This window comes from Chelonoidis abingdonii, chromosome 3 (genome assembly GCF_003597395.2).
Source record: "Chelonoidis abingdonii isolate Lonesome George chromosome 3, CheloAbing_2.0, whole genome shotgun sequence".
NCBI classification, from domain to species: domain Eukaryota; kingdom Metazoa; phylum Chordata; order Testudines; family Testudinidae; genus Chelonoidis; species Chelonoidis abingdonii.
In genome coordinates, this window is record NC_133771.1 from 192,687,211 (window position 1) to 192,703,916 (window position 16,706).

General features: G+C 42.1%; 1 protein-coding gene across 1 annotated transcript in view; it reads right to left on the reverse strand.

Moving 5' to 3' along the window:
* Positions 1-46: 46 nt before the first annotated feature.
* MTIF2 (mitochondrial translational initiation factor 2) overlaps positions 47-16,706 on the reverse strand; it is a 26,995-nt gene continuing 10,335 nt past the window's right edge. The window contains exons 6-13 of the mRNA XM_075064585.1: positions 15,368-15,539; positions 12,451-12,575; positions 11,274-11,478; positions 9,785-10,037; positions 3,331-3,471; positions 1,760-1,924; positions 1,292-1,432; positions 47-312 (exon numbers count right to left, since the gene is read on the reverse strand). Coding sequence (XP_074920686.1) covers positions 143-312; positions 1,292-1,432; positions 1,760-1,924; positions 3,331-3,471; positions 9,785-10,037; positions 11,274-11,478; positions 12,451-12,575; positions 15,368-15,539 — 1,372 coding nt within the window. The 3' untranslated portion in view covers positions 47-142. The remainder of the gene's footprint in view (positions 313-1,291; positions 1,433-1,759; positions 1,925-3,330; positions 3,472-9,784; positions 10,038-11,273; positions 11,479-12,450; positions 12,576-15,367; positions 15,540-16,706) is intronic.

A 16,706-nucleotide genomic window follows, 5' to 3' on the forward strand; every position in this document is an offset into this window, starting at 1 on the left:
TTAGAACGCTTGTTAAGAGCTCAAAGAATTCTTACAATATAAACCCCTTTATAAGTGTTTCTAATAATAAGAACTTCCTGTAAATATGATCAGGAATAATGGAAGGTCTTTTCTCCATCACATTCAAGTGAAGTAAAATTATTTAAAATCCTGGATCCCATGATATGGTCCGCTCAACTTCCTTTTCTTCATAGCAGATGATTTCATCTCCAATATTGAACTCTATGTTCTGATCCAAACTGAGGCCACAATCCATGCCAGTTTTTATTACCTGGGCATCATCTTTATGGTGCTTCAGTGAGGTTAAAAATCCTAGAGAGAGAATGCAAAAATAGATCCAATATAAAGACTAATGTGGACTTCAAACAAACAACCCCCTCCCCACAAAAAAACTACATGGCAAGGCCAATACAAGAAGATTCTGATTTTTAGTGATGCTGAACCTCCATAATTTACACAGGTTCTGAAAATCAGGTGCTATTCCTTTCAAAGTTTAATTGACCTGACTATCTCCTTCCTACACAGACTGCTGTCAGGGGTTCAGAGCACGTGGAAGTTTCTTATGGGGAGGGAACACCAGCATAGGCACCGACTTCTAATGCCGCCCCTACCCCCAGCCCCGCCCCGACTCCACACCTGCTCCGTCCCCATTCCAACCCCTTCCCCAAAGTCCGCGCCCAACTCCAACCCCTCCCTGCTACTATTCAACTCCTTCCCCAAATCCCTGCCCTGGCCTCTTCTCTGCCTCCTCCCCTGAGCATGCCATGTTCCCGCTCCTCTACCCTCCTTCCCGGAACGTGCTACAGCTGTTTGGCAGTGGCAAGCGCTGGAAGGTAAGCAGAGGAGCTGGGATGCGGCGTGCTCAGGGGAAGAGGCAGGGAGGGTGGGGAGTTTGGCTGCTGATGGGTGCAGAACACCCACTAATTTTTCCCCCATGGGTGCTCCAGCCCCAAAGCACCCCCAGAGTTGGCACCTATGAACACCAGGATGATTAGTCAAGAAAATGTCTGTCCAAAACCAATTCTGCTTGTATTGCTTAAGCAAGAAAACAAGCTTTGCAGGAACTAGATGTCCTTTTTAGGTGAAGTCTACTGTAAATAGTGTATTAAGTTAATTGAACTACTTTTTACGAAGAAAATTCCACTTTCAGATACACCAAAACATTTTCATTGACTTCCACTGTCCGTATAGATCAGAGGATACAGTCTGGGCCTAAGACTCTAACTCCAATGGTGAGCATGTACGTGTAGTAGAATATCAGTGTGGATAAATGTTTTGATAGCAGTTTTACCTTTCCAAATAACATCTCTGTTACGAATTAGTTTAAACTTCAACTTTCTGTCTAACTGCCCCTTCTGTACTCGGCAGCCAGCCACTGGAACCTTGCTTTTTCCTACTGTGACACAGAAGGTAGCGAGAACAGAGGCCTCCCCTAAGGAAAGAAATGGAAGGACTAAGTGCAAGGGAATGTAATACAAACTCCACCAGCAATGAATGCTATGCTTTGCTGTGCTCTTCTATTGCTATCAAAACTTAAGTCTTCTGAACATTCTGCTGCTGTATATTGAGGATAACAACTGAAGAGGAATTCTATGCAATCCAGTATAGTGGAAAAGCTATCCTGGGGAATGAGATTTGTGTATTTCCTCAACATACCATTTAAAATCAAGGCCCACCCCAGAGCAGAAAAATATTTTCCCTACCCCACAAGAAAGATCTAGTTTTTCAAGGCAATATTTACCATCCAGTGAAAACTTACCTATTATATGTTCTACCACAGACGGGGGCAATTTGCTGCTCAACTCATCTTTCAAGTCTTGAATAAGATGGTAGATAATATTGTGAAGTTTAATTTTTATTCCCTTTTTAGCAGCCAGCTGCTGAATAGATTTGTTTGCATTCACACTGAATCCATATATGACACCTGACAGATAAAACCACCACCGATTATTATTAAATGCATACACTCCAGGTACAGGAATTTCTTTGTTTTTCAAGCAGGAAGTGAAAACGTTTGGAGATGAGCTTGCAAAGACTATCCTTGAATATTCATGTAATATTTTATTCTTAGCACAGTCTGTACTTAACAACTGAAAATTGTTTGCTTTACTTGGGTTGAGATTTTCACATTTACTAATTTAAATTATAATCCTCTTTTTTCTCTTCCTTTTTTAAAAAACAACTGTTGGAATCAGGAGTCAAGATAGCCTGAAACTGAGCACTAATAAAAAGCAACATTACTGATAGCAAAATGAAATTTTATAGTTTTCCCATTTTAACTTTTCCATCCATTTTTAAAATCAGAGATCAGATACTGGGTCACTGCAAATAAACTAAGCACCTGCAACAATGCTCTCTTACTTTAAGAAGAGTTGCTTCAATGGAAACCCCCACAAAATACTGTTCCTAGATCAGTGCAGTTGTAGCCATGTCAGTCCCAGGATATTAGAGACACAAGATGGATGAGGTAATATCTTCAACTGGACCATATTTGAAAAAGAGCTCTATGTGGCTCAAAAGCTTGTCTCTCTCTCTCTCCAACAGAAGATGGTCCAGTTAAAGATATTACCTCACCCACTTTCTGTCTCTAAATTCCTAGATACAGTTAAATGTAACAAAGCAGATAGATAGCTAGTTAGATCCTGTGATCTAGCTGAGCAATATGCTACATGAAGGAGCAGGATTGAAAGGGAGCTCCTTATCTTGGGTCCAGAAAAGTCCAGCTCCTTATTTTGGTCTCCAGCATAAATCAGAGCAGTCTGAAGGACGTTCTAATTTACATCCAGCTATGGTCCAGGGCAGTTCCAGCAACTGGGGATCTAACAGGTATAGAGGAACTGCAGCCGTGCTCCCTGGGATGGAGGGAGGTTATAACAGGAACCACTATGCTGGCCAACCCCCTCCCCCACCAGGACTCCCCTGAACAAAAACATCCTCTGGGATCTGGTTAAGCCATTTTTCTAGCTGCTTTGCACTGCTGAAGCAGCACAAGGCAACCAGAATAAGGGCTCAAATCTAGAGCACTGTCTGCAACACATAAGTTTGCAGGTATTGTCTGCCACTTTATAGACAATACAGTATTGTGTATACCCTTCTCTACATTACATGCATTTTCACTAGATTTCTAGCAGGATATCTCCTTGCACAAATACTAGTATTTATTTTCTGTGACAGAAAACTATTTTTATGTTTCATACACATTTACATTGATTGTATTGCTAAATTACTATACAGAGGAAACAAACTGAAAGCACAGCTACCCTGTTCATTTAATAAAAAATGAAGCATTTCATACTGATCGTAAGATCACTGTCTAAATTTATACTTTACCCTTAAATGTTTCAGCAAGATTTATGTCATTTTCACTGATATCCCCTACTCCAAAATGGATCACATCCAATTCACATTCATTGTCAGCATTATAGCTGTCCAGAATGTTTAGAATGGCCTCAGTGGAACCGTCCACATCACCTAAATAGATCAAATGTTCTATTATTAGGCATTGTAAAATCAGAATACACAAGTATCAAAATTATAACAAACAAAAGACAAATGCTGCCACATGGGAATTCTAGGTTGTACGATATCATCAACAAAAATTTAATATCTGGTGCATTTTTTTTTTTGCATACAGAAGAGACGGCTGAACATACTGCACAAACTTGAAAGTGTGGTGTTCTATTCTGAAAAGTGACGGAATGCAACATCATTGGAAGGAGGGGGAGGTCAATGTTTGTTGTGTCTCAATGATTTTCAGATCAAGTTTGCTTAGTTTTACAAATACCGTCAGCCCTGCACATTCAGCCTGGGATATTAAGGTCAAGCTGGGCTCTTCCTGGCTCTTGCATCATCATCAATAAAAATTCTGCATGGCCTCAGTTCTACCAATGGAACACTATTGCCAAGGGGGTTGAGCTGATATAACTGATGGCATTCTTGCAGACTGAGTCTACACAGATAGTCCTGCCACTGGAATTTAGGGCCCGATCCTGCAAATATTTGAGCAGGTGAGTTATGTGTTTACACACGAGTTTCAGTAGGATTGCTCAAAGTTACTCACCTGCTTAAGTCTTTGTAGGATTAGTGCTTTAGTTAGCAATTCTGTTGCTAAGGTATGAACCAGAACAGAAGCCCATAGTTGCTGGTTTGCCAGGGCTGACAGTAGTAAAAGTACATTTCTTAACAAAATAAGCAGATAAGTCTCTGAATAGATCTAGGAAGTAGTTCTTCTGAGTAAGAATATGCCATACTTACATAGTAACTTTTCAGAGTAAAACTACACTTTAAATTTATTGTAGTCATTAAGTTATACATACATTAATTTTCTTAAAGAAAAAAAAACATTTTCTTCAGGAAGTTCTTCCTCAAAAGATTACAAGCCAGTGCTTAATTTTAGGACTGGAACAGAGTGTGTTCTTACTCTGGTAAGAACTATGGTTATTCAAGACATTTTCCACACAGATTCCACTCTAGGGGTGCATGCAGCCCACATGCACAAGATTGGATTCTTTTGAACAGCAATGTCTGTTGCAGCTGCCCCTGTGCCTTGAACACTCACTCACTCCCTGCAGCCAAATGTATTAAAAGCAGGGTGCACATCTCAGTTCCTTCACCATGAATCTCCTAGGAGCAGGTCTCTAATTAGCAGGGATGAAAGGGGGTATGTGTGGGGAATCTCTGGATGAACACATCTCAAAGAACCATAGGTACTGTAGGGTAAGTAACCGTTTAAGTGATTGTCCACAGATTCCACTTTTGGTGACTAACAAATAGTTGCCTATTTACCGGTAGCTAGGCAGCCGGAGTTCTACTTTAATACAGGCTGCAGTACTGCCATACCAAAGCTAGCATCCAAGCTAGGCGCTTGTGCCAGGGAATAGCAAGTGGTAGATGTATGGATTGAGTTCCATGTTGCTTCCCATGCAGATGTTAATCAAACATGCTGCAGAGACTACTTAAGTGTTAATACATCCAGGGGGATCTTACTTAGCCAAATCATAATAAGTCCTGAAATAGTCAGAGACCCACTCAATGATATTATCCTTTCAGTGAATGTCAAAGAGAGAGTCGAGTACAGGTGTGCACAGGAATGAATTGGTCCTATCCAAATAAAAGGGCAATGCTCTGATGACTTCAAACATATGGAGGTTTATTTCACCCGGAATAGACAAGGGAAGAACACAGGAAGATGAATCAACTGATTGATATGAAAGTTGGAAACTCCCTTTGAGAGAAACTTTGGGTGAGCTTGGAGAGGAAAAGAAATATGTCTTTTCCAGCAGAGGGGAAGTTCTGTCAGCTGTGCCCTGTCTTGAGATAACCACTAAGGTTGATTTAGCAATGACATCCCATAGCCTCTCTGTTAGGAGAGTCTTACATCTGCCCCACTGAAAGGTGTCTCCGTGCCATGCATCAGAGTTGATACAGAGTCCTACATCTACTATAGTCAATACCTCAGTCAGTGCCAAGGAGGTGGATAGTACATACCATGGTGGTGGGTCTCAATATGGGCATACTCTATGCCAAGATAGACCATACGAAAGTACTTTGTGCCAGGGGCTTCAGTGTTGTGGTTGGTGTCTTGCTGTAGGTACCAGAGGTGGTACATTTGTTGCCTTCTATGATGAGATAACTGGCTCTGTGGATGAGCGGAAAGTAGTGGACGTGTTATTCCTTGACTTTAGCAAAGCTTTTGATACAGTCTACTGCAGTATTCCTGCCAGCAAGTTAAAGAAGTATGGGCTGGATGAATGGACTATAAGGTGAACAGAAAGCTGGCTAGATCATTGGGCTCAACGGGTAGTGATCAATGGTACCATGTCTAGTTGGCAGCCGGTATCAAGCGGAGTGCCCCAAGGGTCGGTCCTGGGACCGGTTTTATTCAACATCTTTATTAATGATCTGGAGAATGGCGATGGATTGCACCCTCAGCAAGTTTGCAGATGACACTAAGCTGGGGGGAGAGGTAGATATGCTGGAGGGTAGGGATAGGGTCCAGAATGTGACCTAGACAAACTGGAGGACTGGGCCAAAAGAAATCCAATGAGGTTCAACAAGGACAAGTGCAGAGTCCTGCACTTAGAATGGAAGAATCCCATGCACCACTACAGGCTGGGGACCGACTGGCTAAGCAGCAGTTCTGCAGAAAAGGACCTGGGGATTACAGTGAACGGGAAGCTGGATACTAGTCAGCAGTGTTCCCTTGTTGCCAAGAAGGCCAATGGTACATTGGGCTAATACAGCATTGTAGGAGCACTGTCAGTAGATCAAGGGAAGTGATTATTACCCTCTATTTTGCACTGGTGAGGCCACATCTGGAGTATTGTGTCCAGTTTTGGTCCCCCACACCCTCCCGCCCGACTACAGAAGGGATGTGGACAAATTAGAGAATCCAGCGGAGGGCAACAAAAATGATTAGAGGGCTGGGGCACATGACTTACGAGGAGAGGCTGAGAGAACTGGGATAATTTAGTCTGCAGAAGAGTGAGGGGGGATTTGATAGCAGCCTTCAACTACCTGAAGGGGGGTTCCAAAGAGGATGGAGCTAAGCTGTTCTCGGGGTAACAGATGACAGAACAAGAAGGAATGGTCTCAAGTTGCAGTGGGGGAGGTCTAGGTTGGATACAGTAACTCCTCACTTAAAGTTGTCCTGGTTAGGGTTGTTTCATTGTTATGTTGCTGATCAATTAGAGAACATGCTCGTTCAAAGTTGTGCAATGCTCCCTCATAATGTTGTTTGGCTGCTGCCTGCTTTGTCCACTGCTTGCAGAAAGAGCAGCCCATTGGAGCTAGATGGTGGGGACTTAGAACCAGGGTGGACCAGCAGCCCCCCATCAGCTCCCTGCTCTCCTAAGTTCCCTGTCTGGCAGCTGACCAGCAGGCTAGCAATTGCTGGGCAGTGCAGCTGTCCCTCCCCCACTGCCGTGTGCAGCTCCTGTCCTCTGCCTTGGAGCTGCTCCTGGGAACCTCCTGCTTGAAGTGCAGACCCCAGGGGAGAGGGGTACTAATGTCAGAGTGTCCCCCACCCCCAGCTCCTGTATCTTATCTCCACAGAGAATGGGGGGGTGGGGGGGGGCGGGACATGACAGGGCTCAGGACAGAGGGAGCTTAACTTGCTGATCTACTTAAAAAGGCAATGTTCTTAGAGTGGCGTCAGAGTACTTAAAGGGGCAATGCATGTCTCTCCCTCACATACAGGCTATGTGTCTCTGTCTCTCTCTGCCATGCTGTCTCCCCTCCCTCCATTCGTGCTGCCTTGTAGAGTGTGAGGCTACATTAACAACATGTTAACCCTTGAGGGCTAAGCCGAATGCTAGCTCATCATTTAGCCATGAGGCATTCCCTGGGAAATATCCCACCCTCTTACTTCACCACCTCAACCAAGCTTCACAATCATCATTGCTGTGTACAGTATTATTTGTTTAAAACTTATACTGTGCATGTGAGAGAGTGTGTGTATGTACACACACACACAGACCGATCTTTTGTCTGACCAAAAATGTTCCCTGGAACCTAACTCTCCGCCATTTACATTAATTCTTATGGGGAAACTGGATTCACATAACATCATTTCGCTTAAAGTAGCATTTTTCGGGAACATAACTACAACGTTCAGCAAGGAGTTACTGTATTAGGAAACACTATTTCACTAGGAGGGTGGTGAAGCACTAGAATGGGTTACCTAGGGAGGTGGTGGAATCTCCATCCTTAGAGGTTTTTAAGGCCCAGCTTGACCTTGATGATTTAGTTGGTGTTGGTCTTGCTTTGAACAGGGGATTGGACTAGATGACCTCCTGAGGTCTCTTCCAACCCTAATATTCTATGATTCTATTCTATGATTCTAATATACCTGAAGCCTTCAGCACTTAGGAACAGCAACTAGAACAGAATGCTGCAGCACGTCTCCTCAGCAACACAGGCTACTGAGAGCACATCAGATCTGTCCTCTGCTCTCTACATTGCCTTCCCATAGAACACAGCATCAAGTTCAAGGTTTTGGTCCTTATCTTCAAGGTGCTGCATGCCCTGGAACCAGGATATCAAAAACATGGCCTAATCCTCCAGGATAAAGAGTGTGGTCAACAACTTTGCTTCTCTGGCACAACAGAACTCTCTAAAATAAGGGTAAAACTCATCTGTGCAGGAGACAAAACTTTTTCTGAGGTCAGTCCCAGACTGGAATGAACTCCCCCACAAAATTAAGGACCATCACAAACCTCACCACTTTCTGCTCCAAGTGCAAGGTGCATTTCTTTAACCTGCATTAAATACAAATATATAGCAACATATATATATATATATTTAAAAAAAAAAAAAAAAAAAAAGCGGATTCTACCAGTACAAGACATATGCCTTCCCCTTGGGAACAGGATCTCTAACATAATAGTTTTTCAAACTTGTTTTCGCTGGGGACTCAGTTGAAGAAACCGGTTGATGCCCAAGACCCAATGGAGCTGGGAATGAGCGGTTCAGGATGTGCGAGGGGCTCTGGGTTTGGGGCAGGGGGAGCGCTCAGGGCTTGGACAGAGGTTTGGGGTGCAGGAGAGGGTCAAGGCTCTGGGCTGGGGGTGCACGCTCTGGGGTGGGGCTGGAGATGAGGGGTTTGGGAAGGTAGGTACTAGCCTGCCTTAGTTGGGCAGCACTTAACATCCCAGTCGGTGGTGCTGACTAGAGCAAGGTGACCCAGTGCCTTAAATTCCACGACCCAGTACTGGGTTACGACCCACAGTTTGAAAAACACTGCTCTAACGAACAACAGCGGACAGACTTTAGTTGCACTGCTTAATGCACTACTGAAGGCACTTAGATACTACGGTGATGAGTGTGATGTAAGAACCTACATAGGAATAGGATAGACTGTTGGTGTTGGCTTGGGTTTCGGTGTAGGTGCACTGAAACGGGATTCCACTTTAGGGTTTTAGACTAGTGAGCCTTACAGGAGACTTTCCATCCTGTTTGGAGAGGGGAATAAATATCTGGGAGACCTCCTTAAAAGCCTTTTCTGAAAATATTACCAATATAGTTGGCAAGTAGGGCTTATGAGTGACAAATTTCCCTGCAGCTTCGGGTGGCATCTCAGCTCACTGGGGCACTCAAAGCATGGGATAGGCCCTGTATCTGGAGTGTCTTAAAAAGTCTGTCAAAATTTGATAAGGCTGGCATGGACCTTTCCTAGAGGATGTGTTTTTGTTTTGCCTCCTTCACTATTTGAGTCCTTTTGGAGAAGGACTAGGCAATCAAGCAGCACTCTGGAGCAAGATCCTCTCCTAGGCACAGCAGCATCAGAAGCATCTGTGACTGGTATCCCTGTGTCACACAGGAGGGACAGACCTTAAAACCTAGAGATTTGCAGTCAGTCATTTTAAGTTTTTGGACAAAGGGACAGAAAACCTATCACTACTCTAAATCTAAGGGTTTTTTGTTTTTTTTTAAAAGTCAATGGGCAAAGAAAACTTATCTAAGCAAAAAATAAACTAATAGAACTGTCAGCTAACTTGTTCAGGGCAAGGGATGTGAACACTATAGGGTGCCATCCCACAGCCACAGGCAGTAAGGAACAAAATGTGCACTGTGGCCACCCCGTCCTTTATACCCTCAGCTCGAAGAAGAAAGGGCACAGGAGAAACCCCAACAGTGTTATTCACAAGAATTAGATCTCATACACCAGGAGTAGAATCTGTGTCGATACTCACTCAAAGAAAAACCTATAATTACAATAGGTTTAAATTTAAACTTTGGAAATATATACTAAAACAAGTACAAAATCAACTGAACATGACAGCACCTTTAACAATTACAGGTAGCACATTTCTGTCACTCTCCACTCTCTCTTTAGACCTCATAACTATTAGATGTTTGTTGGTTTTATACAACGCTGCTTTTCTCTGTCTCCAGGTCAGATTGGATAGGCTCTCTCGCTCTTTCTTGTATGCATCTTTGTGTTCCTTTTGCTTTGCTTCAATAACTTTCATATCCTGTTTGATTTTCTCCTGCTGTTCAGCATACTTTCTCCAGTCAACAACTTCACGTGCCCTTTGCTTGGCGGAAGAGACAGCACTGTTACTTAATCAATATATAGTACTAGGCAGCTTGGTCTGAAAACACTTTTCTAGATGATTATCTGATGAACACCATTCAAGTACTTTCTTGATTTTAACTTTGTTTTGCTTTTAATTTTAAGTATTATTTTATAGTCTAGCTAAACAAACCATCTCATGTCACAGAAGACAACAAGAGAAGTGCCCAACATAGACATGTTCTCAAGCCAACATACAGAGGCATGGTAACCATTCCATAAACTACTGGGGAATAAACTGCATTATTTTGCTCCTAGGAATCTCTCACTTCACTCTGTGGTACCAAAAAACTGACACCAGAACCATTTATCCAAAGCAACAAACAATCCTAAATCGATTTTGGAAACATACAATGGCCAATTCATAAGAGATTGTTGTAGCCTCTCTGCAGATTATTTGATATCAAAGTCACTGGAAAGGTATATCTGAGGGACTCCAAGGACACAAGGAGAACACTGACATGAGAAACCTGGTATCAGGGGTGGGCTTCTGACATTTGGTCTTACAAAAGGGACAGGGGAAAAACACAGGAAGCTTTGGAGAGACTGGAGTCTTAAATGATGCTGCTTGTTCCCTCTAATGACACAAACAGTTCCTATCTGTATTAGCTTTGGCAGAGTTTAAGTTAGAACAAGTTATGCACACCAATTCCTTTGTTGTATTTTGAGTCTCATTAATTCTAAGACTGAGAATAATGAGCCCATTAAGTTTTGGTTTATTTTATGTCAAGTTTTAAAGAAATTATTATTATACGCTACTGAAGAGAAGACACCCTAAGTCCTTGGAGAGGCTTTTGAGAAGAAATTAGTAATTATTCCTGGACACTCAGCCAAGGCAATACTGAAACAGAAGCCACCCAAACACCAGCTACAGTCAAGCAGAGGCATAGGGAAACAGGAGACCACAGGTTACACTTCCATCCCACTGAGAGATCACTTTCTTTGGCTAAATGTGGAGCAGATCAATGTGGAAGTGCTGGAGGAGGGGATGGAATAAGGGTTATGTGTTTCATTGGGTTCTTCAATCCTATTGTGGAAAACCTATTCCGAGCCACATTTAGTACCCAGGTTTTGTCTTCAAGCCTTAGTTACTATGGCTCATTTTGAATGAACGTTACCATTTTTGTACTTAATTCTACCTACGTTACAAACTGCAATACAAGCGTATTAGCTATGCACTAAGTTATTCTTGCTATACCTCAGATTCTACTTCAAGGATTTCAGCTCCTGCTGAAGGGACTTCCTTCCAGCCCACAATTTCCACCGGCATGCTGGGAGTGGCTTCATCTACTGTTTTGCCATTCTCATCAAACATCAGGCGCACTTTTGCCCAGCTTTTACCTGCAACCAGAATACATCCTTTTCTCAGAGTTCCTCTCTGGATTATGGCCGTGGTTATTGGACTAGGAAGAGGAGAAAGGGAAAGACAGACAAAATTAAGTTTGCTATCATATTTACAGTTACATGCCTTTAAGTAAAGACGAAATAAGCAACTATAGAACAGTATGTGCTATGACCTCAGAACACATCTGTTAAACATTTCATCACCATGCAGAGGAAGGTTTAAAGGAGACTTGCAAAGGAAAAAAATGGGTTGTATCCTTTTTAGTATCTTTAGATGTATAAAGATGTTAAAAATTCAGCAATCTCCTCCTCTTCCATTAGGCACTGAGAAAACTCACAAAATATGTGACACCAAACAGTCCTCCAGAAAATCCAGGATGTAACAGACACATTGCTTATATTTCAACGGTAATAAAGATCAAGCAGAATTTGTTGAAAAGAAACCTTCCAGGCTCCCTTTATACATATAATTTGATTTCTTTCTTTTGAAGGTACCCTTTAAATATCACCATTTTAAAGAATAAAGAGACACTTTTTAGTGGATGGTTCATAAAAAGTTTTCTGTTTTATAGTAAGTAAACTACATAGGTTAAAAAACTGTCAGATCGATATTCATGGATTTTTAAAAAAATCTCTGTTGTTAATATTTTATTTAAATAAAATTTAGTTTTTGTTTTACCATTTACGCTGTCTGCTTATAGAACACTTTGTTCCACTGAAAAATAAAACAGCCCAGTCAGTTTCTAACTATTCATTTTCTGGTTCCCATGCAGTAAGGCAATAAATACTGCAATGTTTGGATTGCAAACATTGCTGAGGAATTGTTAAACCCAAACAACAATCTTTTTTTCCCATTTAAAAATATTAGCGTTTTATAATTTACCTCCCCCTTCTTCCCCCCCCCTCCCCCCAATTAAAACCTACATTTTGGAAACCACCTGGACAGGGCCTCTTTAACCAAGTCTACTGGAATAAACTTTACAGAAACATTAATTAAAGTTGAAAGGAAGACAGATGATTAGCTGACTTACCCTCTTCCTTGATCTGTGCGAGATTCTATTATGGTTCCCTCTACTAGGCCTGTGGAGTCTGCCTTGAGTTCCAACACCTCTGCTAGAGCAACAGTTGCCTCTGCTAAAGCCATCAGGTTCTCACCCTGTACCAAATAACAGTTAAGAATTAAAGAGGCAGATAGTTATAACAGGATCAGAAGAATGAATTTCAGTTACCACTCTGTCCAATACACATGATCCATAGTTCCAATTCCACAATTGCACCAATTGACCAGTGGCCTCTGCACCTGTCGAGGGTCACTTGATCATTATACCATGATCATGGCTAAGACTGCAGCGCTACCAGTCCTGAATTTGCAAGTAACAAAGATCAGAAGTATGAAGGGGGGGGGGGGTGTCTTGCACCGTGAGCAAAGCAGCCTGGCATCCATGGTTAGTGCTTGAAATAGGAGGGAGTTTAATACTTTGTATTAGTAAACTATTCTCTTGTAAAGATATTTTCCACACTTCACTTTTTTTTTTTTTTTTTTCAAGGCTGTGAACAGATGTGGATGTTGGGAAACAAGGAGCAAATTGGGTAGGAGGAGAACTGGTGTGGTAGTTAGTGTGCCCCTTTCCCCTTCAGAACCAATTTTTTGCCCCTCTCGTCTTCCTGATTGCCTGAGCAGCAAGCTGCCCCCAGCTGCCTTAGAGCTCCCATTAACTCTTGCTTTTGTCAGGGCTGAGTAAAGTACCAATTGGGAGATTGACCTTTTTTTGTTCCTGACCAACAGTTAGCAGCACTCAGGGGTTGGCGGTAGGAGAGCAGTCTAAACAGAGAAATGGTGACATTAGGACTGTGGATGCCAGTCAGCGAGTGTATCAATCTGTTCATACAGGCAGGCAAAAATGAAACATTAATGATCATTACAATGTAATTCCCAATAAAGTTCAGAGGAAGCAACGCCAGCTAAGATAGGTATAAAAGAAAGCAACTGAAAGTGTGATCATTAATGGATTTAGATTAGTGAACAGACGATCCTCTGGCTAATGTTCATCTCGTCTCTTCCTTTTCATCATTCTAGAGACTTACAATTTTCTTTCAGGATAGGAAAGACGTGTGTGGATGTTCGCCGGCTGTATCTGGCACCATGAGCCGCTAGGTACTCCAATCCATTGACTCTAGAGCCAGCCTTACTCATGCTTGTGTGAGAACCCCCACTTTTCACACAACCGTCTAGCATGTAAGCTGCTCTCGATTGTGCAACGACATATCTCTGGTTCCAGACACAGAAAATCTAAGAACCTCTGTCCTGCCAGCGACACAGTTATCCCACTGGGCGCGCAAGCTTATATGAGTTTGTCAATTTAACAAAGAAATTGATATGTACCAGACTTGTTATCCCAAGGGGAGTCTCTGACATGCTTCAAATCAAACGTACTGCTTCAGGTAGAATAAACAAACAGATTTATTAACTATAAAGATAGATTTTAAGTGATTATAAGTCAAAGTACAACAAGTCGGATTTGGTCAAATGAAATAAAAGTAAAATGCATTCTAAGCTGATCTTAACACTTTCAATGCCCTTACAAACTTAGACGCTTCTCACCATAGGCTGGCTGGTTGCCCTTCAGCCAGGCTCTCCCCTTTGATAAGCAGTTCTGTCACTTGAGGGTGATGTCTGTAGATGGAGGTGGAAGAGAGAGGAAGAGCATGGCAAATGTCTCTCCCTTTTATCATGCTCTTTCTTCCCCTTTGGCTTTGCCCCCAACCCTTCAAAGTCAGGTGAGCATTACCTCATTGCTGTCCCAAACTGACCAAAGGAAGGGGAGTCCAACTCGAGATTCCAACAGATCCTTTTGTTCTTGCCTAGGACAGCATCCTTTGCTCCTGTGAGGCTGGGCTGGGTTTGTCCCATACATGCCCTGATGAGGTACGAACTGCCTCTCTGCTCTTGGAGAGTTTCTGTGTGGGCTTATTTGAAGCCATGAAGACATTTTCAACCTCATAACTATATACATGAAATTATAACCTATAATTATAATATTACTGTAACAACAATGCTCAGTGCATCATCAGCCTTCCAAAGATATCGGACATAATAAACTTTGCATTGGATACCACACAATCATTTTACAAGGATGAACATGGGGGTGTAGGGGTTCCCACGAGGTACAGAACGTCACAAGAGGACATGCCACAAAGAGATTATCAGTAACCACAGGTGAAAAATAATGTGAAAAATAATGCAACAATGAGGCTGCCACAAAAATGAGTAAAGACACCATTTTTATGTATTCACATTGTGGATGACTGAGTGCATAATTTCAGGAGTGCTTGAATTTGCTGGCAATTCATGGGAGGAGAGGAGGAGAAAGGATCGATTCAGAAAGACAGCAATAAAGTCATTAGCATGCTGCAGATTTAATTCCTGACAAGATAACACTGGTTACCACAGAATCAAGTACAAGTAGTACAGCTAGGATTTCAGATTATAGTAGTTAACTAACAGTTGTCTAGAGGAAATAGATGAGACTTGCTCTTTCCTATCAACTGTTCCCCCATTGTCCAAACTTGTATTATGAAGGTTTATACTTGGTTTTGAATTATTCCTTTCTGCCTAACTTCAGCACTAACTCCTCTGGATGCTTTTTACTTAAAGCACTAATATGAGAAAATGACAGAAGTCTGGAACAAATACCCACTAACAAAAATCAGAGCCAACTGGAAGTCTATAATTCTACTGCTAGTCTCCTGCTCATTAAAGGTCTGAACCTGCAAGAAACTGAGAGCTCTTGGTTCCAACTGACTCCATTGGGAGCTCAGGGCACTCAGCATACTCCAGGGGTAGGCCTCAACTCAAAACTTTCATTTTCCAAGTGCCAAATCAAAGCATGGTCTGTATCCACATGGCAGAATCCCCCGAACATGACCATTCATCCACCAAAATTTTACCTTAAGTGCAGATGTATGTACAGCCTGAACATCACCCCCATACTCTTCACAAACGACATCATGAGCCAGCAATTCTTTCTTCACTCTTTCAGGATCAGCTTCAGGTTTGTCACATTTGTTTATGGCAAGGATGATAGGAACTGAGAAAGAAATAAGCATCTCTCTCTTACATCAGTATCACAACATTTATCTAAGCTCTAAATTAAGGCAATCTGTCTTTTCTTCAGTTATTACTGTTTGCTACATGAAACAAGAGAATCCTGTTTGCACATTCAATAAGCACGTTTGTTTGCACTAGGCTTAAAACTATGCTCATAAACTGTCCAAACATTGAAAATGACATTAATAAAATGATATCACTGCTTTTTTGGGTTGCAAAATCATGGGAAAACACAAGAAGTATTTTTTTATTCTGTTTTTATTAAAATTGGTGCTAGTAACAATGCAATAAAGACATAAAAACTAGCTCCGGAGTGACATTTTGTAAATAGACTCATAGACTTTAAGGTCAGAAGGGACCATTATGATCATCTAGTCTGACCTTCTGTACAGTGCAGGCCACAGAATCTCACCGATCCACTACTGTAACAAACCCCTAACCTATGTCTGAGAGTTACTGAAGTCTTCAAATTGTGGCTTGAAGACCTCAAGGTGCAGAGAATCCTCCAGCAAGTGCCCCGTGCCCCATGCTGCAAAGGAATGCGAAAAACCTCCAGGGCCTCTGCCAATCTGCCCTGGAGGAAAATTCCTTCCCAACCCCAAATATGGCGATCAGTTAAACCCTGAGCATGTGGGCAAGACTCACCAGCCAGCACCTAGGAAAGAATTCTCTGCAATAACTCAGATCCCACCCCATCTAACATCCCATCACAGACCACTGGGCATACTTACCTGCTGATAATCAAAGATCAATTGCCAACTTAATTGCCCATATTAGGCTATCCCATCATACCATCCCTTCCATAAACTTACCAAGCTTAGTCTTGAAGCCAGATATGTCTTTTGCCTCCACTACTCCCACTTTTTTTTTTTTTTTTTTTTTTTTTTTTTGGTTTTTTTGGGAAGCTGTTGCCAGAACTTCACTCCTTGAAGGTTAGAAAACCTTGTCCAATTTCAAGTCATAACTTCCGATGCCCGGTTATACTCTCCTTTGTGTCTTGTTCCACCGGTAAGCTACGCCTAAATACAGTTCCTACTCCCTCATCTGCTATTCTTCCTCTGATATTTATTATAAGCACAATCGATCCCCCCACAAACCTCTTTTGTCAGGTCTAAACAAAGCCAATCTGTAGTCTCCTTTTCATAAGATAAGGTTTCCAATTCCGGATATACATAGCAG